The following is a 25124-nucleotide window of genomic DNA, read 5'->3' as shown; positions in this document are numbered from 1 at the left end:
CACGCCGGAGGAGCTGCACACTTATCTGGCTTCTTCCCACTCAAAGACGCAGTGCCTATAGCAGTTGGAACATCTTCATCGTCACAGAAGAAACTGGTATAGAAGTTATGCGGGCTCCGACAATCTGTTCTTTACTTTCGTGATCGACTTTGTTAGAGTTCGCGTCGACAACGTCACATCCCCACGAGGTAATCACGCCACAGGTCCACGCAGATTGTCAAAGTATTCGCCGCCGCACTTGTCCTTGTTGGCTTCCACGGAGTGTTTGGTGACGTAGAGAAGCCACTGTCTGGCAGCTAGTATATCTTTGACGCCGCAGATGGGGAAGTCAGGGGGGGCATCGCGAGGTTGTATGCCAGGAGGACAAGAGAATTAAATATCATTGTGGACAGAGTTAATGTAAAAAAAAAAAAATTAAGTTTTGATAAGTAAGAAGAGTGATAGACTTGCTTGGTTAATTGAAGAAGCCAGCAGTATTTATCTGTTTTCACCCTATATACAGTGCCAGCAAGCGACATGACATTGGACAGCATATACGTAGCTAGTGACATCACCTGCGGCAGTGCGGTTTGCATAACTCCATGATTTAGAGGACTTCATTTGCTACGCAGACTCCGTCCCGTGTACATTACAGATAGATCTGCCAAGATAACCTTGTTTGTTCAAGGACAAGCAAACCCGGCATGTCTGTCTCTACTGGATCACAATATTCAAGGAGGTTGGGAATGTGTCACGTTGTCTCCATGGATCCTATGAAAGAGGTTCAGGAGGCTCTTCTCCCCATAGTATACTCGCTAATATACATACTCTAAATGCACTGCCCCTCTCGTGGAAGAGGAAGCGAAAGTGGAATATGTGAGATCACTTATGTGCTGTATTTTATTCCGCAGAACTTGGTTGTAGGAGTTTAAGTACGTGTTGATCTTTTTAGATATCCAGATCGGATGAGGAGCAATATATTCCAATTAATAGGAGTGGAAAGTCTTGCAGTAAAGGCACGGAAAGAAGAGACGTGAGAGCGGTATTATTTTTTATTCGCTCATTTTGCAGTCTGGTTGGATGCATCTGGGATGCTTCGATAGTTCTTGCAGGCAGGTTACTAGAGCGCTCCGTATGTCCTCATTCTGCCTATCGCCATTCTGGTCCACAATTCTATGCCAATAGCTAATAGAGCAGTCGCAGACTTGCTACACATTAACAAAATGTATCTTCGGTTCGATTTCACTCAGATATCGTATCGAGTAGAGAGCCAGCGCACTCGAACGTTTGAGTTAGGATATCATACAAAACAAATAAATAGACCACATTAACCTTCCTAGTCTGTACCATGCACTGTTCGTGCTATTTACCCCATTCGCACATAATATATGAAAAGCCCATGCTCCTGGATATAAAGCAGGGGGAACCACCACTTAACACCGTCCCGTCATTATCCCATGGGATAGTCTGTATCATCAAAACCATCCAAACTATCCTCGCTCACTCGTACGTACTGTCGAATTTTGCCTTGCGGGTTATTTTCCCCGGTGGTATTTCCACGAGACCTGCGGCCCAACTTGAGCAGTGACAGTACCGCAAGGATGAAGACCAGAAGAACCCAGATAGAAGAAATATGAGACGAGGTAGTCGGCCCCGAGATATCGTTACGACGAAGAAGATGATGTTCGACCGATGCCGGCGAGGCACAATGGGGGTCGCGGATTTTTGAAACGATCGAGCCATGAGACGGATGTATAATTCGGATATGACGGGAAATAGTACCCCTCGGGAAAGAATCCGTTACGACATCGGACTGAGCAGGTTGAAGAGGATGCTTGACTGTCTTGGCAAAGGATATCTTGTTTTGATTAAATGGCAATGGCATTATGATCTCTGGTGTCGCGATGGCCGGACCCAGACAGCACAATAGAGGAAGGAACAACATGAGAGAGTTTGGAGGAAGTATGGAGTAGTGTATACAGATTCCAAGCCATCGGTATGTGCGCTTACACATACAGGCATGGCTTCGTTGGACCCTGGGCATAACCAGTTAACTTATTAAGGTTACAGGTCGAATAGTAGGCAACCCCATTTTACTGTCTCAGATGGAAAGTGGACCAGGAGAGTGATTGGAGAACGCGGGACCCTTGCAATACAGGCTTGTGTGTACTCTAAGACTCTGAGCACAAGATCTGGATCAAGTATTCTAGACACTGGGGCCAGTTTTTCCGCGGAGATTCATCGTACAGAGCAGTAAATGTCCTAGTCATCTGGTCTTTGCTGTCTCTTTAGCATATTTGTCCAAGGCAGTTGATGTCGGTCTGTAGTAGGTTTTTTTTTTTTTTTTTTTTTTCATTTTTTTGATTTTTTCATTTTTTCATTTTTTGTTTGAGCTCTATGGGAAATTTAGGAACTGGGTAGTCGGGAACGTTGCTTTGCATTCTGTGCATAGCCTCAGTTATGGGTCAGGATGTGTCTTACGTGCAAAGTTTAAGTAGAGCCGCTGGGGTCTAAGAGTATTTAAGGCCAATTCGGTGCCGAGCACAGCAAGCTTATGTTGGCATTGATGTATTTGTCAAGCTTCATCGTAAGAATTTGCTCAAGACCATCCTCTGCATTTTGGTCGCCAGACTTTCTCGTCTATTCCTATTGTGGCCTTGGTTCTGAAAAGTGGATATGAAGTGCTGCCCCGGACTGGTCCATTAGAGACCGTAGAACAAAAGAGACAGTGACGTTGCAGAGTCTGCCATAATAGGGTTGAGTTCGTCAGATTTGGTTAGTCGCTGGATGCATCCACTAACCGACTGGAGCAAGTTAGACGATGTGATTCTGGCATCACATCGTCAGTCAATCTCATGAGTCATCCATGCACATGGTTATTACGTGAGCATGTCAGTTCTAAGTTAACTCCAAGGTTCATCATAAATTGCAACGATGGGGTGTCAAAAGTCAAAATTAAGAAATAATAAAATAAAAAGACTGGTGAATGCCACAGCTCTGCCCATACTGACTATACTATTTGTTGTGGAGTTCAGGGGAAGTGATGACACTATTCAACAGATAATTGACATGGAAATAAAATGGGTTATTCATCGAGTCAAATCCATAATATATTAAATCCAACACCTGAAGAGCCGAATGAGGATGTGACTGGAGTAGCTCATTTGTTTAAATTGTCCGTCAATGAATTAATTGCGTGACGACAGGATAAAAAGTACTTCTGCCTACGGTTATCAATCCGGTTTTGAGATGCAGAACTTCTGCAGATTATCTACTTTACTCAACGCATAATGTACATATGGAGTATAGGTATTGGTAGTCTCATGGCGGACACAATTCATTTCTATAAGTATCAGAGTCGAGTCTGTCTCGTAAGGTCTCTTCCAACATCAGCAACACGAGAAAGCGAGATTTTCAGCAATCCCCCAACCATGGATCTATTTTATTCCGTGGCCTTCCCAGCCCATGTCGAGTCGTTGATGAATAACTACAATATCCCCGGACTGGCGGTCGCCATTGTGCAGAATGGCAGCCTTGCTTCGGCCGGGTTCGGAAACGCATCATTTCATTAGATCCTCCCAAGGCACGCACCGTAGACACTCTGTTCGACATTGCGTCTTCCTCTAAGTCCCTGACCTCGGCCTAGATCGGGTTGCTCGTACATGATGACCAGCACCCAGAAGTTCAATACGAAGCGCCCGTGTCGAGCATTCTGCCGGATGATTTTGTCCTGCTGACGGAAGAAACTACTCGTCTCATCACAGTGGAAGATCTCAGCCATCGGACCGGTATGGGCGCGCACGTTACATCCTCTCTTACACTTACTTACACGGCTAAAAAGTTTCTGATAGACACGAATATTTTTTTTTGAACGTGCGCGCCGCTGAACCTGACACACCCAAGTTCATCACACGTGTCCTCCCCATGTTGGCAAGAGTCCGCAAGGCCTACATCTACAACAACATGATGTATGCAGCGATCTCTCACCTGATTGAGAAGGTGACTGGCTCCAAGTTTGTCGACTTCCTCGACAGCTGCCTGTTCAAGCCCTTGGTAATGAACTCGACTAACCTGCAGCCGTCGCGAGCTAGAGCTAGGGGGCTCGGGGATCGCAATGCCCTTGGGTACTACTAGGATCCTAAAAAGGAGACCTACAAGGGGTGGGAAATTCCCGATTCCCCTGAGCTGCAGAGCTGCAAAGGTCGACCTCGATTGTCATCAGCATGAACGACCACATTAAATGGGTCAAGGCACTCCTTAAAACAAGGAGGGTCCCATTACGTCGGAGGTCCTACGAGGTATGCTGAAGGGTCGCATATCTGCTAATCCGTACTCGGAAAATCTAGAGTCTTTTACCTTTCCCATCATGTATTCCTCGGGGCTGGACACGTTCTACTACCGCGGTCATTTGATCGTCGCTCACCCGGGTAGAATCGCAGGGTCATCGAGTTATCATTTCTTCGTTCCCGGGTTCAATTTCGGTGGCACACTTCGCGGGAATTCAGACGGCGCCGGTAACGTAGCATATATCCTTGCTCGCGAACTCATTGACGAAGTGATGTACGTTCCCAAGGAAGAGCGACCCCCGTGGGAAGCGCAGAACTCCACAGACGACAAATCAATATAGGTGACGCGAGTGCCGAGATACGAGAGGAGATCTGTCCCGGCCAGAGCACATACGGTCCACGGGAAATCTATCACTCTACGCCGGTAGCTGCTTGAACTCCGGATATCACATCTTCACTGTGCAGATTCGCAATGGCACCGACGGTGATCAGCTATTCATCGACGCGTTGGATATATCTGAGGCATCCACGGCCGCCATGGAGCATGTTTGCAATCAGACGCATTATATCATGCATATGAAAGTTCTCTGGGAGGAGGGTGATTCTCCCGTCGCAGCTGAATTTTTCTTTGAGGGAGACAGCGCTGTGCGGTCGGGGTTAGTGCTGGATAATGAGTATACGGAGCCTATCTGGTTTGATAGACATTAGGGAATAATCACGGTGGTATAGTCGTCCCAAACCTCGTTTTTTTTCTGTGATCGTTCATGTACAGTAGTGGAATTGACATGACCCTGATGTGTATTACTTGCACCTTCGAAGTTTTACTTGATTGTGGTTTAGATCATTCTATTTAAACTGGCATTGGAAAGTCAGTATCCTGTATTCTATCATCGCAGCTTTCATAGAAATGGAACTGGTTATTTAGAGTCGAATATCACCTACAGTGTTGTAACTTAATTGCCTCGGTTTGTTTTACTTGCATGTATCACTGGCCATTAAATCATGGTATATTCGAAATCGTCACTTCATGGGATCCATGTCACTATTGCCTGTTGTAAAACTGTCTTATTTTGCACTTCTGCGGGACTATTATTTTAGATAGGCTCACGCTACAGCACTAGCGATGGTCAATAACCTGAGTAGTACCATCGATTGTAGCTTAATCAGTCACCTCGTACCGAGTTAAGAAATATAAATATGGCAAAACTGACGCCAGGTTAATATTGTCTTCTCAAAATGTAACGGACTTCGATAGGACTGATCTCAGCTTAGTATATAAGTAGCCCTAGTTATGCCGTCCCTCTAAGTTTATCATTATTATCATTATTATTTAATCGTTTAACGTCCTTACCAAGCCGCTCGGCCTATGAAAAACCACTAAGCCATAGGCTATACACCATTTCCTTTTCTTATTACATCTGATGACTCTTCTACACTTTTTCGTCCCCCTAGGTCGTTTCGCTGCGTAGAGCTTTCGGACTGTATCGGCCCTCCTTGGCTTCGGTGCTGTATGGTGTCACTGGTTAGGCGAGCCACCCTCCCCCATTAACCCTCTCTTTCCCGTTCCGCTTCCTCCATGATTTCTAGCTTGTGCCTGTCCTCTCGTGCCGCAGCCTACTGTAGTGTCCTCCAGGAAGCGTAGTACGGCCGGCGTTGCTTTGGACTCTGCTAAAAGCAATGATATCCCTCATGTGTTTTAGGAATAGCTATCCCTCTTTTCTTAGCATCCCGCACGTTATATCCCGTTGAAGCCGCTGTTGTCAACTCTCAAATAGTAGGTGTTTTAGCGGCTCTCGTGGAGCTTGGCATCCTGACAAGTTGTTCAGTCTCTTTGTCGAATCTGGTGTAGGTAAGTTCCGATCCGCATGTCCTGACTTAAGTTAGTAGTAGCGACTTGCTACGAATAACCTTGGAAGCTTCATTGTATTTTCTGAGCTTCAGCCTAGGTGCCACTTGTAAAGGGCTGGAATCCATTTGACCTCTCGGGCCTATTAACCCATCAATAAAACTAGTTCATATTCGGACGTCAGGTGAGATAAGTAGCTAAAAGGTATATTGTTGTGGTCCCGAACAATAGGGATCAACACACAATAATCACAAACGAACACAAAGACTTTCAAGCTCTGATAGAGCTACCCATATAATTCTGACAGGATCCATGACCCGATAACCACTAGGCGTGATCTGTCGAGGCGGGAGAGGGCAGTGGTTAGCGGAGCGATGATGATCTGACGGCCTCAGGCGTAGACGACGCAACACGAATAATCTGGACGTCCCGGATCAACTTGACGTGACTTGTACGAGAAGAGATAATAGAAAGGAACAAATGAGAAGTTACCGGTCCTACTTTGCTTCCTCTGGACTTTTTTCAGCAGAGCCTATCATTACCCCTTGGATCTGCTAGTGACATGGAGAGCTCTGTTGGGAAAGAGACTGGTCTGTTGACCGACTTTGTGTCCAGTGTCCTGAGCAACCTCACTGCGGACCCAGTGCCAGAGATGAGGAACCCCGAAAGAACCGAGCTTATAAATCGACTCAGCCCCTTTTACGTGTGGATGTGGATTCGGCATCATGGGCATGTCTCTGGCCGTCCGATATTGAGGCCCTCCACTCCCTCGTCGAGACAGCTACAAGAAATGAAAGTATCATACAACGGATAGTGGTCTAACAGTGGACAACATCGTCTTTAGAATATTGTAAGTATGACTGCCCGGATATGGTAAACCAACACTCTTCTTAGGCGCAGGACGAACGCGCCAGAAATGCCAGAACTCGGAAGCCATTGATGACGAGATGGAGCAGACAAACCTTATCAAGGAGCTTACCGTACTTCTGTTCTTCGACTGAGTCATCGACCACGCTTGGACTTTCAACTTTACAGGAACAAAGCTTTTCGTTCGGGGTAGGAGGGAGGCGGCTTGACTTTGCCAGCCAGTTGTTGTCAACCTTTGGACATGCGCGAGGGAAGTTTGTCGGCGACATTGCCGCCTGTCTCCATCCAAGACCTCACACCATCAACTCTCGCTATTACGTATTAGCTCAGAGTCTCACAGCTGATAAGATTCTGGAACCCGATTAGAAAGGTTTGGCTCTTACTTCTACCGCTCAAACTTTTGGCATTAACTGTACATAGCATTACTTTACAAGACCGTGCGAAATATCTTCTGTAATGTTAAGGAAAATCTTAAATGCTGCGCACTGTCAGCTACCGAAATAACAAGAGGGCTTATCGCTGTGTTTAACACACATTTGTTTAATTTTACTATCTTTATGAGAAACTATTCCACAGTAAAAGGGGGTGGGGGAATCACTGCTAACACCACTAACACTACTTGGAAAACTTGCAACCTTGATACGGAATCCTGAATTCCGATACAGGTTGGTGGCTGCAGGACTTTGTTTGTTTTAATTAATTAATAAAAGCAAGTGCCACGCTGAAAGATTTAAGCAGTGGTTGGCCAACTCGACACTCTTAAACCATATTGATGATCATATAAGGCCACAACAGTTGGCAAAAACACTTCAGTGCCCACACCCGTATTGTCAGAAGATGCAATGACATGGAATAACAGCTCTTCAGCGGCACATTTTTGATGTACATACTCTCACAGAACCTCGTTCGAACTGCGTTACTCGAAAGCGCCGATGGCCCTTGGAGGACGATAACATTTCCATGCCAATGGCGAGTGACGCTTTTTAAGACGCTCTGTGAAGCAGACGGTAGTGGCATTGGGTCCGGTTCTAGAAGCCATACAGGTAACAGCTCGTAATCCATAACCACCCATTTTCCTAGAAGTGTCTATCCGTCATTCAGTATCAAGCCGCAAGGAATCTTTCATTTGAATATTTATAACTTGTAATAGCTAATGCCCCTGCCTTACGATAATTGCGGAGTCTTTGCCTCACTTTTTCTGTAAGGAATAAGAGTCTAACTCTCTATATATGGTAAATATTGGTGAATATAGAGTCATATACTGTACACACATGATGCCTAAAGAATTGCATTTGACAAACGACACAAAATTTCTTTATTCTAGCTCTGCTTCGATAATCCCTTGACCATCACCGGGAGGATACCAAAACTTAAGCAACCCAAAGCCAGCCGAGGCTAAAAGCATCTTCCAATGGTCAACTGTGCGCTCCATGCTGCTACAGAATATCAGCATTTCCCAGTCCCACATGGCAGAGATCATGGCACAATCTTTATTTGGCAAGATAAACTCCTCAATTACCAGTTTCGAGTATTTGCATTTCATTGCCTCGCGGATATAGCCGAGAATTACGCGGCACTCATCGTCAGGCCAGTCATGTAGAACAAATTTCATGTAATATATGCGGGCACCTGTTAAAAAGGCGAGCATAACTGATTAGGGCCAATGATTAATTTTATAAACTGCATTCATGAATCATACCTCGAATTGGCTGAGGCTTAAACAAATCAAACGCGACGCGCTCGATCCTGCCATCAAGGCCTCTCAGTTCATCAATCACCTGCGGCTTGTCCTCAAGTACCAGCCGGCCAGGTGCCTCAGGAAACGTATTCAAAAATGCAGAAATATCATGGCCGCGGCCGCCAGCTACATCGACGAGAAGAATACATTCATTGCCTTGTTCGAATCCATCAATAAGTCTCTCTTGTACCGGAAACCAAGCCAGCCAACTCGGACGGCTCCCTCTGTCCCCTTCCATGAAGGTATTAAATACATCAAAATATTCTGATTTTTGGGAGAGGAAGTCCCAGAAAGATGCTGATTTCTCCACATATTGCAGGGGGCCGCTGGTAGGTGATGGATTTCTGAATCCGTTATGTCGGAGGAACTCTGGGACTTTGGCTAATATTGGCATACCAAGGTCGAAACTGACACGCAAGTATGCGATGAGCATAGAAGGTTGAATATAGTCTCTACCAAGGATGCAACTTATGAGATACGTACATGACTTTTACCATTGCAATGGATGAACTATCTGTCATCTGTCGAGTCATTGTGGTTGCGATATATATTCTAGTATCATGCTCCTGGACGTAGCCAATGCCTGCAAGGATTCGCAAAACACGTTCTAGAATAGCCACACTGGTATGAGAGGAGATAAACGAATCCACCATTAGAGTACAGGAGGTACTGAAAATGCACTCACCTGTTAGAATCAAATCTGCACCCTTCACTGCCGCCAGTTCGGCAAGAGTCACCGGCCGGTCGTTTTCCGTGAGAGTCTCAAATATGCCAAGATCGATGCCGACCCGGACACAGATAGTATGAGTGGGCTAAAACTTGTATTAGAAGGACAATATCAGAAGTAGTAAGAATGAAGCTCCTACCGAATAGGCCAAGTGGTATACAGAATCCTGGGGCTTCAGGAGAGCATTCATTAGATTCTGAACACTTTTCAGTGCCTTTATTCTGTCACCTTCACCCCCACCATTAAGGAAAGCAGTAGCTTCTTGAGTAACCTGCTCTACAAGAATGCTAATATAGTCTGTATGCAAGCATTCGGGCTTAGGCATTGTAGTATAGAGATGACGCAGTATTCTCACGGTGGAAAATGCAGTGTAGTAATACAGACGTGATAAAAGTTAACGAATGCCCTTGTAGCTAATATAATCTGTTCGCATACCCACTATCATGTGATAATTTCGCAAGTTTGGACTTTGGATGAGGAGACAAATTGGGTGGTTACAGTTGATATCATTAGTTAAGTTGATCAACCCACCCATGGAGGACCAGCCATCTGCGATAACATACGATGTATCCCGGAAAGACCCAAGTACTAAAACATGCATTGCTCATTACCTGGCTATGATGACGTGTCAACAGCGGGGACAAACCACCATGAAGTGGAGAAAGAGGGGAAATAAGAAGAGCTGTCATATTGCACACCTGCTGTCATTTGACCTTCATTCATCGACCTTGCATTGGAGATCATGATCGATGTTACTTAACTCAGTGCCCAGTTTGAGAGAATCGATACATGCATGTCATACCTAGAAGATTATACATGTCTAGACTGCTGGTCGAATACATTTACTGTTGTATAGTATTATTTTCTCCAATTTACCGCTACTCTTGCGCCTTTCCTTACTAATCACCGTCTTGAGAATGGGGCAAACTCTATATCTGTGCCTTAATACCATGGGATGTGCAATTTGGTTTCTTCTGCGGAAAGCAGCATGTAGGAGTTTCAATAGCGATCTAACTGGTGATTATCACACTTGTCCTGCATTCAGTGCTGCCACAATCGTGAATGAGAAACTATTACAATTGCTAAAGATGTCCTATAATGTGGATTTTAATTTCGAAGCGATTATACTCCTAAAAGCTCAGCTGATATATGTGTCACAGTATTAATAATTATTGGCTTTACGAGGGTCTTTGCATAACCTTTGGTTTTACCTGCTTTAGAATTATGCATATTTGGTTACATTGCATTCTTAGCATATGGAATGTGTACATCTAACACTATTTGCCACGTATTATTACATTGAGTCCAGATAAAAGAGATACCTTGGCAGCAGACTGTAGAATATACGGAAAAGTAGACGGTAAATTGAGAAAATGAAGCTTTATTCTTTGAGCAATTTATATCGCAAAATACCACGACAATGAGCCTCTTCTTCGCCATCTTCTTGTTCGCTATATTTATTTTTCACATTTGTATGAAAAAGTCGATATCCTTGCCTCCAGGTCCTCATCCACTCCCAGTTATTGGCCATATACATCTTATTCCTGATTTGAATCCTTGGAAGACATTCCAAAAATGGCACAAGCAATATGGACCGATCTTCAGCCTTCGTTACGGCTGGAGAACCGTAATCGTAATCGGGTCCCACCAAATCGCCCACGATCTCCTTGATAAACGAAATGAAAACTATAATTCTCGACCGCGGTTTGTTATTGGAGACGAATGCATGAGTAAAGGCCTGCGCTCCGTATATTTGCCATACGGCAAAAAGTGGAAAAGATACAACCATGTCCATGTGTCTCTTCTCAGCCCACGACTCGTTCCCAAGTACCGGATCTTCCAGGACCTCGAGAGCAAGCAGCTTCTCTACAACATGCTCCACACCAATGACTTTGCATCTTGCTTTCATCGCTATTCAGCCAGCTTGATATACACGTTGGCTTATGGTCGCCGTCTATCTTCTAGCGCTACATTCGAAGTGCAGGAGATCAAGGAGATATCGGGAAATGTATCTAATATACTTCACAGCAAGGTCAGCTTACTTGTGGAAGCATTTCCGGTGTTGAATCTTCTCCCTCGACCGATGGCTAGATGGAGAGCTGTCGGCGATTTGAGTTATAAGAGAGCTGCAGATTTTGTGAAACGAAATATGATGAATGCGGAAGAGGCCAGATCGTGGAATTGGGTCAAGGAAATCGTCTCCTCGCCTGAATCAAAAGCTTTCACCTCCAATGAACTTGCTCACGCTGTTGGAATATTGTTCGAAGCTGGCAGTGACAGCACGCCCAAAGTTCTAGAGGTTTTCGTGCTAGCTTGTGTACTGTTCCCTAATAGAGTATCTCGAGCTCAAGAAGAGATCGACTGGGTAGTTGGGCCAGAAAAACTGCCTGCTTTCTCCGACAAAGAGTCACTGCCTTACATCAACGCATTTGTCAACGAAGTGCTACGATGGAGGCCTATTACGCCCGGAGGCGTTCCACATGCCACTCTTTCTGAGGACTTTTATATGGGTTATCGCATACCAAAGGACGCAATAATTGTACCTAGTCATTGGTCCCTAGACTTGGACGACGGTACTTTTCAGGACCCCTTTGATTTCCAGCCAGAGAGGTGGATAAGAAACCCACATTTACCGCTCAGTTCGTTCGGCTTTGGACGCCGTACCTGTCCAGCACAAAAACTTGCTCGCAATTCACTCTTCATCGTTATGGCTCGTCTCCTTTGGGCGTATAATATTTCCTATTGTTACGAGAATGGCAAAAGAGTAGAAGTGGATCCATGGGATATGACACAGGGGTCTCTTTCAGGGCCCTCGCCCTTCAAGGCCTCATTTGAAATTCGCAGTCCAGAGAAGCAAATTTTGGTAGAGAGGCAGTGGGTCTCGACGGAAAAGGACGTTGAAGTCCTTATGAACGAGGCTGAAAAGGAATCTACTATTTTTGGCAATCTCAATTAATTTCAGTGATTCCTGGTGCTACGTGAAATATGTTTGCTGAAGTTGCCCTTTGACGAACTACTTCAAATTCTACTTCATTCCTCTCTGTACAAGGTAGTATGCCCGGTAGTTTCCTGACATCTCAAGTGCTATATATGTAAACTGCACCATACTGGGTATTGATGAAGCAGTCAATTACTCTCTGTCAGGTACAAGCAGAAGGAGAGTCCCAATAACCGATTTCATAATGCATAACTAGACAAGTCAGTGTCCAAAAGAATTTCCAACTCGTTAGATCAGGATAATGCTACCCCCATTCTCGACCTCAATAAAATGTGGTATTGCGTAGACCCTCCCCGTCTCAAGATACTCTTGTTCCAAGCCGTCTTCCAGGTTTCGCTGCATGTCCCGGAGAAACCACCCGATTATTCCGCAAAATTGAGCTTTAGGATTGTGTGTTCTCAGCCAGTATTTTGCCCCTGTCAGCCTTTGTAGACGCAACGCATTTCTCACGCCCAGATAGCAATACCCAGGACAGTAGGCTCGTCCAACCCGTGGAGCAAAGCCAATATACGAAGACCTGGGTTCGATTCGATGATCGGTTGGATACGACAGGGTTGAATACCGTGAGGAGAGTAGAGGATACATTCCCCTCCCTGGTCTTCGACAGTTCCAAATTCCTTTGAAAAAGCAATCATGATCCCATAGTGCAGTGCTGGATGGTATTCTTGGGCCGAGACCCGGAGAATGCTCAACCAGTCAGGTAGAGGTGCAGTGCGAGTATGGATCAATGATGGATAAGTCAGTTTATAATCAGGTATGTCCAGGACAGAGCTAAAATAGTTCCATGTTCTGATGGTTGACGCCGCTTCTAGGACAGCAAATACGGGAACTTCACAACTAACTTGAAGCAAAGTTTCTTTATGCATATGGTCACTAAGATTATGTGAAATGATGACTGCATCAATTTGTGGCAGGCTGCGGATCTCATTGCCCTTCCGTTTCCGGTGGACGCCTTTATGCCCTTCTCTGATCGTGGTATCCGTGATGTCGGAAACCAGATCATGAACTGCCGATATGCTGGGAAATGCCTCCTTCTCGATATGGGTCAAGTGACTGAACCAAGACCCAATTTCGACGGCTGGACCACTGAGCCAAGGGTCTAGAAGAATATGAAAGTATGCTGAGCTTGAGTTGTCTGCGGCCGGTCTCGGAAGTGATATCAACCATGAACTGTCACCGTTCAGGTTGGTGAGAAATGGTCGGAGCTGGGTGTGCGGTGTTTTACACAATTCGGTAAGAAGCATACAGCCAGCATCCGGCTGAATCAGCGTCATTATTAGTTTTTGGGCTCTGGATGATATTATAACGTCGATATGGCAACTTGGTAGATGACTATAGTTATGTGATGCAGAACTGGCGATTTGAAACTATGTATATATAGGGTAGTAGGTGGGGTAGATGTGACAGCCGCAATAGCATATTGGAATTAATAATTGGCCATCCCTGCCGGCCAGTTTTGGCCATGGAAAATATTGACCTACCCACTATGCGTACTGACTAGTATCAACTCCAGAGATATATGGAGGTCTGATTCTTCTAAGTAAATATTCAAGACCAAATACATAAGAAATAGGGGGTCAATTAGGATGACGAAATATGGCGACAATAAGGCGTATGATGACCTTAAATGACCGAGAGAACGCTAATTAAAGGTTGCATAGGAATAGTGGTATCTAAAGGTTGACAGAAAATTATAAATGACACGCCCCCTCTACGGTTAAACGCCCCCTCCCCCCTGTTTGTTGGTCGATTTTTGGGGGGTCTGAATTGATTGTATTCAGAAGGATGTTTTGCCCAACCCCTCTGTGGGAGATATTGGGTACTATATATATTTCACAGGACTAGTTTATTCTGACAGTTATGGAAAATTATAAATGTCGCCCCTTTCAATCACCCGAATGCTTTAGATGGTCGTACAACACGACGAAAAATTTGACCTTAATGCCCCCGCTTTTAAATGCAGTTTATAAACATATATCATGTCCTGTCATTTATTATACGCCAAGTCCCTTCAAATCACTGGTATCTTGTAGAATTTTTACCTGTAACGTATTTGGTGAGTTGGCAGCCTAGGGGGAGTATCGGTGATGACCGTTTAGTATCAAGGCGACGACTCCGACCTAGGGAGAGCGCAGCGGAGTCTATGGACATACTCTCCAATCTCACAAGATGCGCAGGCGGCCGGTGCGGGAAAGAAGTGACGCCGAACAATGCATGGGACTCTCACTAGAGTACCTTTACTAACCAAGGGTCACTGTATCTTACGAGTGCATCTATTTTGTATAAGGGGATAATAATTGGCAAGACGTAATATTGTCCCTTTAGTTATCCTAGTTGACAGTAGCAATTTTTGCTCCAAGGTGCATGTCAACAGCTTTCAGTGCTCTGTAGACGAACTGTAGTAGTGTGTGTGTGAAGGAGGATTCCAGAGATAACATAACTTTACACCTCAAAAACTTCAATTCTGACAGTGCCGTAGAGACAACGAAAATAGTTCAGCAAAGAAGTCAAATATATATTCAATAATTGTTGACAAATCGGGGCGCATTTGGATGTGAATTTTGAATGCCAAGTTCCAAGGAATCCAACAATTATCAGGCAAGAGTATCCTTTAACTCCATAAAATAGGCCCAACTCTATCAGCCATAATGATGTCAAAGCCGGCTGTTGTTTGTGTCTGAAAAAGGACAGTTTTTAGTGAATGGTTGCGTCTTGTATTTCTGGTGGGGAGCATTAAACATCATGTGTAGCTTTAATACCTACTCTAGCATTATCCGGGTCATTGTTCTGAAGGCCATAGGATCCACAAAGCAGTCCCGATTGCTAACATATCCAATAAGTCTCGGACAGAGCAGCACCCCTTTGCGAAAGGAATTGTAGTCTACAAGCTACCAGCCCTTTTTTCCTTGTCCGTCATCGGAGGCTTGCCGGCATTAGTACTTAACATGACAGGATACATCTGTTGTGTGATAGCCAAAAGAATGCAGACTTCGGGGGTGAAAGAGGAGAGAACTATAGTCCGTTGACTGCCAACGTGAGAGAAAAGCATATCGAGTATTTTATCGATGAATGTATTGATTTCATGAAGCAAATCAAATACTTTTCACTTAGTGACTAGTGCTTTACGATACCAATACCAATCGGTTGACCACACTTTGGGGGCAATTGAAACTCTCAATTTTCGCTGCCTGAAGATTCAAACCCCGCGCCCTCCGGTTCATAGTCATCAACGCTCGAGCCATAGAACATCCTGTCCTTCTGATATGTGAGTCATGTGTATCAAAGTCAAATGCCGGGACGGTAGAGCGATGACTGTACCGATGGCTGTTTATATACCAGAAGAGATAACTTAAATGGTAATACACATCCATTTTTCCCGACCCTACATTGCAGAAGCTAGTTATCTCCCTTTTTCATGGCTTCTCTGACACGGTCCAACTGCCGTACTTAGTTAACCTTGCTGCATATACGAGGAAACCGCGTGCGTTAGTTGTAGATTTAGATTAGTCCCTTACATCCTGTTTGATTATTTGGGGGGTCTGAAGTGGTTGTATTCAGAAGGATTGTCTGCCCAACCCCTCTATGAGGAGTATTGGGTATATATATTCACATGATGTCCCAATCTGGACTAGTTTATTCTGACACATCCTGACATTGGTGATCTTCGGAGGACGGATCTCGTATTAGCTTGCTATTATACCAAAGAAAAACAGGGAATGAAAGGCCCCAGCTGGATATGTGTAACGAGCTTCAGTTAGTTTCAGACTGTCTTATAAGTTCACCTCACTTTCTAATTTTCCTTTGATCCTTCATCAGTAACCCTCTTCTAATGTCGTATATCTATCGGCGCACCTTGCAGTGCTAGAGCCATTAGGCCACCGTTCACCCTGAGTCTCCATCAATAGCTTTCTTGGTTGCGACGTTCATCCCTCATTTCTAGGTTCTTATAATCCAAGATCCAGAAAAGTTGTGTCCTTCATTTCATATTTCATGGTAGTTCGAGCTGCCGTCAAGAGGCGAGTAAACTTAAAATCTTGAAGGCTAGGAATATGAGCAAGTAATGGAAAGATGGAACAACCCAGTAATAAAATCTATGGCGAGACAAATATTATAACTTCACAGAGATATATTCTTAAGGTATTCCGGGCCGTGTGTGATATCTCCGACAACATATTATTCCTGCCGTTATATTATTTTTATTGGACTACTGGAAGGCAGCTGAAAAACAATAATGGTAATAACTACTACTACTAACAAACAACGGATCGATTGTTAAACTCTTTTAATGATATTATGTGAGAAAAATGAAAGGGTTAGAGTATAATTCCGTTGCAAGAGAGAAGCCAATGTCGTATATATGCTGTACGGTCTGGTAAGCATTTCCCGTGCTTACTCCCCATCCTGAGGCACGCAGCTGCGGCTGCATATTTGCCTTCGGATTAGCAGTTTGTATTTTGGTGGTGCAAAGCCACAGAGGACCTATGCAATAGAGGCACTTCAGCCTCATCTAGAGGCAGGCCCCATAAATCCATGATACATAATGAGGCGTGTGAATATGCGTGAAAAAAGCCAAGCGCCGGAGCGCGTTCTAGCTTATAAGAACACTTAGAACAGAACTTATCTATTATTTACACAGGGATTGGGCCAACAGCCCTTTAGACAAAGTACCCAGGCGATCCTGGGACTGATTTCGCCAGCATAATAAATTACTATGGATAGGGTTTTCGTTTATTTATTCATACCCCGTTTCCGCTAATGAATAACCATGTCCTTAGCCTCGCCATTCGCGCTTCTCCTATCAATATATAAAACCCACTTGGACTGTCAAGATACCAATATTGATCACAAAGCCGGTTCTCCTCGCAGTTATAAGCAAAACAAAAAAGAGTATCAAGCTCCAGCCGCATACACCCATTATAAAACAATCCCACGTCGTATTCTGGGTCCTCGGGATCGTGGTCCACAACATCCAAGATATTAATATTCCGTGCGGTCCTGTCTACGGATCACAGCCGGTCGGCTCCGCGGGTCCGGGCTCTCTGGATGCCAAGATAAATCGAAGACATTGCTAATAATCATCAAGTAGTGACCGAATCGCGAACTGGCGTAAGTACATAATCCGTGCCTTGTTACCCACTTACGGGGCTTTTTAAGAATGACATCAGCACCGACACCGTCTAGCTCAGGTTCCTCAATAATAACATTCCGGTACTCTTCATAAATAAGCTTGTATGCATACAATTGCCCTGGCAGTAATTCCCGGTTAGGCGGCTTGACTTCGTGGTAGAAATAACGATTAAGATTGGCCAGGGGCGCTGTCCGATCTTCCTCGGATGCTGCGGTGCTCCGGTTAAATAAAATAGCCCCCAGGCCACGCCTAATCGCGGAATCTGAATGCATGTCGCTTGAGGAATTGTGACGTAGATGTATCCCTACCCACTCCTTCTGCTTAAATCGTTTCCCCCTATCCTTGCGCGACTTATCAGGTGGGAATTCAGGGTGCCTCCAGGGTTCTTTCAGGATTCCACACAAGAATCTGGGTTATTACTAGGAAGCCAGGTGACGAGCTGGAAGAGACTGCCTTCGAACCTCTCCTCCTAGAAAGCGTGGATGGGTGTTTTGGGTGTCAGTTCATGGAAATTCTAAAGGACCATGTCTATCTGGCATGATGAGACTTTTTTGACACTAAGCTATTTATTTTTTCATGCGGCTACCTTCTGAATCTATTACTGTCTGGAACCTTGCTTGCATAGATTCAATAAGACCTTTTAGAAAGTCATCTGGAACTGCATCCCATGAAGCCCGTACAACCTCTCGTAGAGAATCATAGGAGAGCTATTGATCATCGGGATATCCCTTTTAAATCCTGTCTTTCGTCCAATTCAATGTTATCTCAGTTGGATTTAGATCAGGTGAGAAGGCTGGCCATTCAATAGGATAGATCCCCCGCTCGTGAAGCTCTTTAATAGTATCTTTACTAGAATGACCAGGTGCGCTATCCTGCATAAGTTGAAGATAGTTATTTTTTTGCCGAAGAAGACGAATATAGCCTTCATTAATAGGGACAATTCTCTCAGAGTATCTCTCTGCATTAATAGTCCCCTATTTTTCTTCCAAATAGACATGGTCCTTTAGAATTTCCATGAACTGACACCCAAAACTGAATAGAGTTCTGGATACGCTAAATCTTGTCAGATATACGGCTAGTCCCCAAGAGGAAATAGAGTACGATTGGTAAAAGGTCTTATTTGAATGAATTGAGCTGGTTAGGCTCTTCTTGGTTATTCTTCTTGGTTGTTCTTGATGATTATTTTTGTTGTGTGCTCCGCGGGGTTTTACCCCGATCTAGTCACATGATTCTGGTCCACCAACAGCCATATTATTTGACAAATCTGATAGGGAATTAGTTAACTAATATCGGAATACTGGATTTGATTACTCCTAGCGCCTTGGCAAGCACTCAGTGTCATCCCCCTGAATTGCTTCCATTCTTTTCGATAGTTGGTGAGCGAGAGGATAGTTGCCCGGATCCTAAGTAAGCTACTACTGTGCAGCTGGTATAATGTTCTTCTGCCACCCATTCCTTCACCCGAGCAAATGATCATAACAAATCCATTATGTACGCGATATTCGAACCCGACCCTATTTTAGAATAACCTTTGATTCAACGATTGTGCAGGCTTACCAAGACTGAAACCTTTGACCCAGTAGCAGGTACTTTCAAGGACCTAATCCAATTAAAATACTGATTTGTTAAGGTGTTCTCAAGAGGTTTGCCCTTTATTTGTTCAATGGGAACTGACCAAACCATATAGCGCAGAATCATCATAGACTAGAATGAACAGTGCCATTGAAATTGAGGACGCCAAACCCAGACGAAAAGCCTTTATCCATCGCTCACAGCAGGGATGCCGAACATGCCGGTTGGTAAAATGTCCATGCGTCCAGCTATCTGTTACTGACACGGTCTTTCCACATTTCCTCCCAGGATTCGTCATGTTAAATGCGACGAAACCCCTGTTGCATGCGTGAAATGTACTTCTACTGGTCGCCAATGTGATGGATACGATGCTGTTCGTCTCCCCGTTAGGCGGAGATTCCGAAATGTAACATTTCTCAATTCACCTAAGATACTACTCCCCGACAAAACATCCGACGAGCGACGATCCTTTTCGTTCTTTCAGTCTTTAACAGTGCCGATGATGAATAGCTGGTTTGACCATCCGCTGTGGGAAAGAGCTGTATTGCAGTATAGCCAAGGGGAATCAGCTATCTGCCACGCTGTCATTGCTGTTAGTGTCCTGCACGAAGAATCGGAGACTACGGGTGAGCCAGTCCTACCTGAAAACATGATGAACCCACGGCATCAATTTGCAGTGCTGCAATATAATCGATCCATTGCGTACCTGAATTCGCGGATAGCATCATCCAATGATCCTGACCTTACGAATGTGGTTCTCATATGTTGCTTGCTGTATATCACCTTTGAACTTATTTGCGGGAAGTATGACAGAGCACATACCCACCTACGGAATGGAGTTCAAATTTTAAAGGATCATGAATCTAAAAACTCTCTGCGAGAGTCAGCTATAGTGAGAAACTTACAACCCTCACTTTCCAGTGCTATGATGCATCTGGATCTTCAAGGCCTGCAGTGGGGGGCTTCCAGCTTACTCGACGGATGGAGCATAGGTGATATGGAGTGTTTTGGGAAGATTACACAAAATACTATAGTTATTGAATCTCTAACACAAGGACTTGAGGTGCGTGATCGCTTGATGGATGAAGTCTGTATCTTCCGATATTTTGCAAAGACACTATGCAAAGAGGTGCACCCCACAAACATTGCATTTCTATCAAGTATCCAACAACGGTTACGAATGCGGATGGCGGAGTTTGGGCAGGCGCTAGCAAGACTAGAAAAAGCAAGGCTGGGCACTAGATTAACCACTGCGAAGGACAAGAGGGGTATTGATCTACTCCGTATGCATTATTTAGGAATGTCCTTACGGCTTGACCTTTGTCTCATTGAGTCAATGGATACAATACGTGCTAACTTCGCTCACCGGTTTGTCGAGCTTCTTGAGCAAGTAGAGCTTGTCACGAGTGGGTTTCGGGACGAGAGGTGTTCAAGCTCTCCCCGTCGACCAAGCCTGTTCATGGAGACAGGGGTTATTGTCCCACTATTCTATATCTGTGAAGAGAGTGGGGATCCAGAACTGTCACGGAGGGCGATGGAAGTTCTCGAATCATGGCCGCATCGCGAGGGCCTTTGGGATTCAAATGTTGCCGCTACAATGATCCGTTCAATGGGAGCGCTCAATGGAAATGGGAATGGGTTCTATACAGCTATACCGTTGTATACATAAAGTGTCTGCTAAAATGTATGCAAGAGTACTAAATGACAGCCCGGTCAGCAAGAATATTGTTTGTACAAATTAATAACTTAGCAGCTATTATTCCTTCGAAGTATCTACAGCAGATAAGATGGTTAACAGTTTGACGATCCAGGCTGAGTTCATCCATCCATAGGTCTACTGCATCAAAATCCCAGCTTTGGTATATTGTTTGGGGGGTATTTGGCCAGCTAAGATGGAGGCGCTATAACACAAACGTAAAGCTTTACCAAGTTTGCTAGTGGTTAGCCATGTCTAGCAGGCCTTGATCAAGTGGCATATGTTGGGGAAGCTGAAGCTCCCAGACTAAATTAAACAACTGGAACAAGTCGCGTTGTCAAAGTTTTTTGAGCCGCTAGCTGTGGGCGTTCACAAGCCGTGAGGAATTTGGCCTAGGGCCGATATAGATTCGGGGCAGGACGACTAAGTATGTCTCGGGAAGGCCCTGGCAACATCAAAGCTCCGGCCCAAATATTGAGAGCTGTTCGCGAGGCACAATTCTCTGAATTCAAGGGGCTCAGGCGAGCTGACTATCTAGATGGGTGACTAAGTGAGGCCACGTGACCATACCGAATATGGTAGGTCCCTAACAAGAGCTGAGAGTCACGTGGGCTGCATTTTACACCTCTCGAGGATGTCCAGAACCCGCATATTTAAGCAAAACTAGCCCTTCTCATCATCCAGGTCGAGTCATTGTTAGAATTATCATCTAGGTCATCGCTGCTGTCTGTCTCGGTCTCACTATCTAAGTAGTCGTCGGTAACGTCGTCTAAGAAGACGTCTGGCAGGCCGGTGCTCTGGGCACTATCATCATCAGATATAGACGGACAGAGATGTGCGCGGGGAAAGGAATGTAGAATGGGAAAAGGAGCAAGCAGGATGATAGAGTCTCCCCCCAGCTGTGTTGGAAAGCGTAGGGAATAATGAGCGGGATGGGTGTAAGTCACTGGAGAGCGAAGGAGGGATATAGAGAATGCCATGTTCACTGGAGGCTTTATGGAATCGAAGGGAACAAGATGGTCGAGAAGGGAGCCAAAAGCGGCTACCCCTCAGAGGGATGAGGTGTGGCAGAGCAACAAAAGAGCCCTCCTCAAGCGGCAGCATCATGAATGGACTGACAGGTTAGCGTCAGGGTGGCCTTAATCCTTTTTTCCCTCTCCATGCTTAGTATTTTCGTTGCCGGCACCGAATGGAGTTAATTTGGCCTTATTCCAATCTCCGTTTTGTAGGTTATAACAATTAAATTATCGACGATGATCGATGATCGGCTATCAATAAATCGATTATTGATCGGCGGCGTCACGCATGTGCTACACATAGGCTCGCTGGTGCTGGTAGCAGGCTACGACCCCATGGCCGACGTCTACTGGACCACGGTGCAAGGGACCGCCAGCCTGCTGACCTCGGCGCTGAAGACCCCGGCGTCCGACGCGTGGTGATCACCCCGTCCGTTGTCGTTTGTTTCATGGCATCACCAACCTTTTTTTTGCGTACGCTCTCGCGGGGGACGTTCATTTTTCCCCTTCCTCTCACTATATTCGTTCCAAGGCATGGTGTTAGGCAAGGTAGATGTATGTGTTCTCATAAATAGTGTAGATACACTGGAAACAGACACTGAATGAATAAGAATTTTAACTTCCCTATGGATTATATGTAAATGCCATACTGAGGTATAATTATTCCAAAATTTCTCCACTTTATACTTCCTTCAAGTATCCCATCACCTTCTCGACCAGGAACTTCCTTGGCTCCGCTTGATCATCGTTACTGAGCGCATGCGAGGCACCTGGTACGACCGCACTATGTACTGGGTCCCACACCTGACATTCTCCATCTTGATTAGCAGCATTCCTCCACCTTGCCATTAGCTTCTCCTTATCAATCCACGCAGGGACAGACTGATCAGCTCCGGAGAACAGCACCATCAGTTTATGCTTCAACAACCCCTGCTGCCGAATCATCCCAAATGTCTTCTTCAAATGCTCATCGCTGAGATCAGAACTGAACAGATCATCCTCTGTGGGTTGATGCGGACTGTCCGGACTGACGAGACTCAAAAACCTCCGACAGCTAAGCGGCGTATTGGCCGGATATCCAATCTGGGATGTCATGGACACGGGAAGTAATGTATCAAAGGAACTGTCAGAGCAGATCGCTTCCTTCGCCATGGCTTCCACCTTCTCGTATATCTCCCGCACTTCGCTCGGTGATTTCCCTCCGATCCCCTCGGAGAGTACCCAATGGATGGCCTCTCGGTCGGACACGGGCGCTTGCATAATTGCGCCGTCCAGCGGCATGCGTTGCACGTTTTCAAGACTCTCATCAAAGGCAGGTGTGTTGAGGTGGGGATTTGGACGGTATAAATAATGCAAGACGCACTGACTTCCGGTTGAATGGCCCATGAGGACGATTTTTCCGTCACCGAACTTCGACGTCTTGTATTCCTTGATATATTGTAGACATTGGGCGATTTCGTTCGTGTCTCGGTCAAGATGTCCGAGGCCCCAAGACTGATAAGAGGATGTGAGGTTCATGGTGAAGATTGACCATTGTGTTGGTTGCAAGGCGTGGACCAAATCAGCCATGTAGGATGTCGTAGCGAGACCATCACCGAGGCCGCCGATGAAGACGAGACTGTGTGGCTTTCGAGCAGCATTGGCGGTGTATTCGAAGGTTACGAGGGATTCAGTCTATTATCGTTAGCATAACACAGGGCCGAGAAGAGAGAAGAGAGACAGTGAGAGATACGTAGTGGTGCAGAATACCAGGGAGACCCCCCTTAGGCCAGAACTTGGAGTACATGACTTCGAGAGAGGATGATCAGGTATCTTGACAGGGAGTCTAATCCAGCGATGGAATTGTGTAGGTTGGATCGTGCTAGATCCGTCTAACCTGCTGTGCAAGTTATCTGCTCCGATCTGATAACTTCCGACGTCGGCTGTTTGCTTGCATTGTGGATAAACCTGCTGAATGGACCGACAACATCCCACCTGGGTAATTTCGTCCCGATGCTCCCCAACAGACTAAGTGGTCCAATCTGATAATTCGTGCGTATACTCCAATACAAGTCCAGCTATATATTTAAAAAATATCCAGCCAATTAGGAAGTGTCGCTTATGTAGTGGGCTCTCTGGAAATCCAATATGGGACACGGTATGGTCCATTTTCTTGGTATTCTCCAGCAAAAAATTCACGCATTAGAGTATTGATACGGAGCGTTGTGGGTTAGAAAAATACCAATCATTACACCGATACTAGCCAGCCAGCTAAGCAGGGCTAGATCTGATTAGATTTTTTCCGGCAGCGGATCTGATTAGATGCTCGGCTGGAAATTCAGGACACCTTAAGCCAGGAGGAGCAAGTTTAACGTTTACTAAGTATGGAGGTGATGTTCCTGATGAAGTAAACTCTAAGTGATTTGCAATGTATAGTTTGGATATAGAGCTAGGTATAATTCCTTGCAGGCATGTCACCTGCGTGAAATAGACGAAGGCACGTGCTGTTGACATGTACATCACATGTCATAAAATATGGGCAATTGGCTAAGGAACCAAGCTATTATCCAGATTCTGTCTCCTTCTCATTGCAAGCTTCCCATTTTCAGTCAAGGCATTGTCATGCAATGTTGATAATCCTAGTAAATCCTAGCGTACATACTCTGTACCGTATGCATGAAAACAATACTGCTTTCGTACCATTATTACAAGCGGTAATGCTACCAATATTACAATTCTTGCAATACACAGCCTTAGCTTCATACCTACTCAACTAGGTGTAATACGAAGGATTCGCCTAATTAATTACACCACTTAATTAACCTGCCGTACCCCCAGACCATTTTATAATCCCTACGATGTGAAAAAAAACCAATCCACCGCTCGAGACATCGACCCATGCGGATCAGATAAATCCAGTCCCACCAAGGGGGGAAGTCGGCAGTGCTACGGAGTAGTTGGGACCCTGCCCTGCGACAGAAATTTCCTCTTGGCAATGGGGTTACTCCGTAATACAGAGTACCCACTGAATTGTATCTCCACGTGAACAGGAGAATTTATCCCGAGAGAATCCCGACCATTCAGGGTCTATTTCTTGGCAGGAAGAATGAGGAAAAAAGATCAGAGAGACATACCTCACTAGTTCATCTGATTAGATTGATAGGGTCATCCCTTTGTCATTAGAGCGAATAGAAAGGATCAAGTGAAATGAAAGGTGCCAATAAGTCTTTTCTCACCAATACGAAGTATCCACCAGCAAATGGACGTATTTGTTGAGGTACAATCTTTTGTG

At 45.1% G+C, this 25124-nt stretch overlaps 9 protein-coding genes across 9 annotated transcripts; 4 read left to right on the top strand and 5 right to left on the bottom strand.

The window, feature by feature from the left end:
• Positions 1–1429: 1429 nt before the first annotated feature.
• ATNIH1004_010614 (uncharacterized protein) lies at positions 1430–1864 on the bottom strand (the record flags this gene model as incomplete). Its single annotated transcript, XM_033575182.1, has 1 exon — positions 1430–1864. One exon carries the CDS (start codon positions 1862–1864, stop codon positions 1430–1432), a length of 435 nt encoding a protein of 144 aa, XP_033423200.1.
• Positions 1865–3410: 1546 nt separating this feature from the next.
• Positions 3411–4113, top strand: ATNIH1004_010613 (uncharacterized protein; the record flags this gene model as incomplete). Its single annotated transcript, XM_033575181.1, has 3 exons — positions 3411–3497; positions 3626–3767; positions 3821–4113. The coding sequence occupies 3 exons, from the start codon at positions 3411–3413 to the stop codon at positions 4111–4113; spliced, it is 522 nt and encodes a 173-aa protein (XP_033423199.1).
• Positions 4114–4345: 232 nt separating this feature from the next.
• Positions 4346–4973, top strand: ATNIH1004_010612 (uncharacterized protein; the record flags this gene model as incomplete). Its single annotated transcript, XM_033575180.1, has 2 exons — positions 4346–4566; positions 4631–4973. 2 exons carry the CDS (start codon positions 4346–4348, stop codon positions 4971–4973), a joined length of 564 nt encoding a protein of 187 aa, XP_033423198.1.
• Positions 4974–8293: 3320 nt separating this feature from the next.
• Positions 8294–9768, bottom strand: ATNIH1004_010611 (uncharacterized protein; the record flags this gene model as incomplete). The annotated part of the gene is made up of 5 exons (XM_033575179.1): positions 8294–8607; positions 8678–9123; positions 9200–9323; positions 9402–9528; positions 9583–9768. 5 exons carry the CDS (start codon positions 9766–9768, stop codon positions 8294–8296), a joined length of 1197 nt encoding a protein of 398 aa, XP_033423197.1.
• A 1095-nt stretch (positions 9769–10863) lies between these two features.
• Positions 10864–12399, top strand: ATNIH1004_010610 (cytochrome P450; the record flags this gene model as incomplete). The annotated part of the gene is made up of 1 exon (XM_033575178.1): positions 10864–12399. The coding sequence occupies one exon, from the start codon at positions 10864–10866 to the stop codon at positions 12397–12399; it is 1536 nt and encodes a 511-aa protein (XP_033423196.1).
• Positions 12400–12887: 488 nt separating this feature from the next.
• On the bottom strand, positions 12888–13685 carry ATNIH1004_010609 (uncharacterized protein; the record flags this gene model as incomplete). Its single annotated transcript, XM_033575177.1, has 1 exon — positions 12888–13685. One exon carries the CDS (start codon positions 13683–13685, stop codon positions 12888–12890), a length of 798 nt encoding a protein of 265 aa, XP_033423195.1.
• Positions 13686–19278: 5593 nt separating this feature from the next.
• On the top strand, positions 19279–20810 carry ATNIH1004_010608 (Zn(II)2Cys6 transcription factor; the record flags this gene model as incomplete). Its single annotated transcript, XM_033575176.1, has 2 exons — positions 19279–19364; positions 19430–20810. 2 exons carry the CDS (start codon positions 19279–19281, stop codon positions 20808–20810), a joined length of 1467 nt encoding a protein of 488 aa, XP_033423194.1.
• Positions 20811–21490: 680 nt separating this feature from the next.
• ATNIH1004_010607 (uncharacterized protein) lies at positions 21491–21817 on the bottom strand (the record flags this gene model as incomplete). Its single annotated transcript, XM_033575175.1, has 1 exon — positions 21491–21817. The coding sequence occupies one exon, from the start codon at positions 21815–21817 to the stop codon at positions 21491–21493; it is 327 nt and encodes a 108-aa protein (XP_033423193.1).
• Positions 21818–22534: 717 nt separating this feature from the next.
• On the bottom strand, positions 22535–23639 carry sidJ (putative siderophore biosynthesis lipase/esterase; the record flags this gene model as incomplete). Its single annotated transcript, XM_033575174.1, has 2 exons — positions 22535–23527; positions 23586–23639. The coding sequence occupies 2 exons, from the start codon at positions 23637–23639 to the stop codon at positions 22535–22537; spliced, it is 1047 nt and encodes a 348-aa protein (XP_033423192.1).
• Positions 23640–25124: the final 1485 nt, after the last annotated feature.

Source organism: Aspergillus tanneri (genome assembly GCF_003426965.1).
Source record: "Aspergillus tanneri strain NIH1004 chromosome Unknown AapTan_5_pilon_pilon_pilon, whole genome shotgun sequence".
NCBI lineage: Eukaryota > Fungi > Ascomycota > Eurotiomycetes > Eurotiales > Aspergillaceae > Aspergillus > Aspergillus tanneri.
This window is presented reverse-complemented; position numbering and strand designations above follow the sequence as displayed.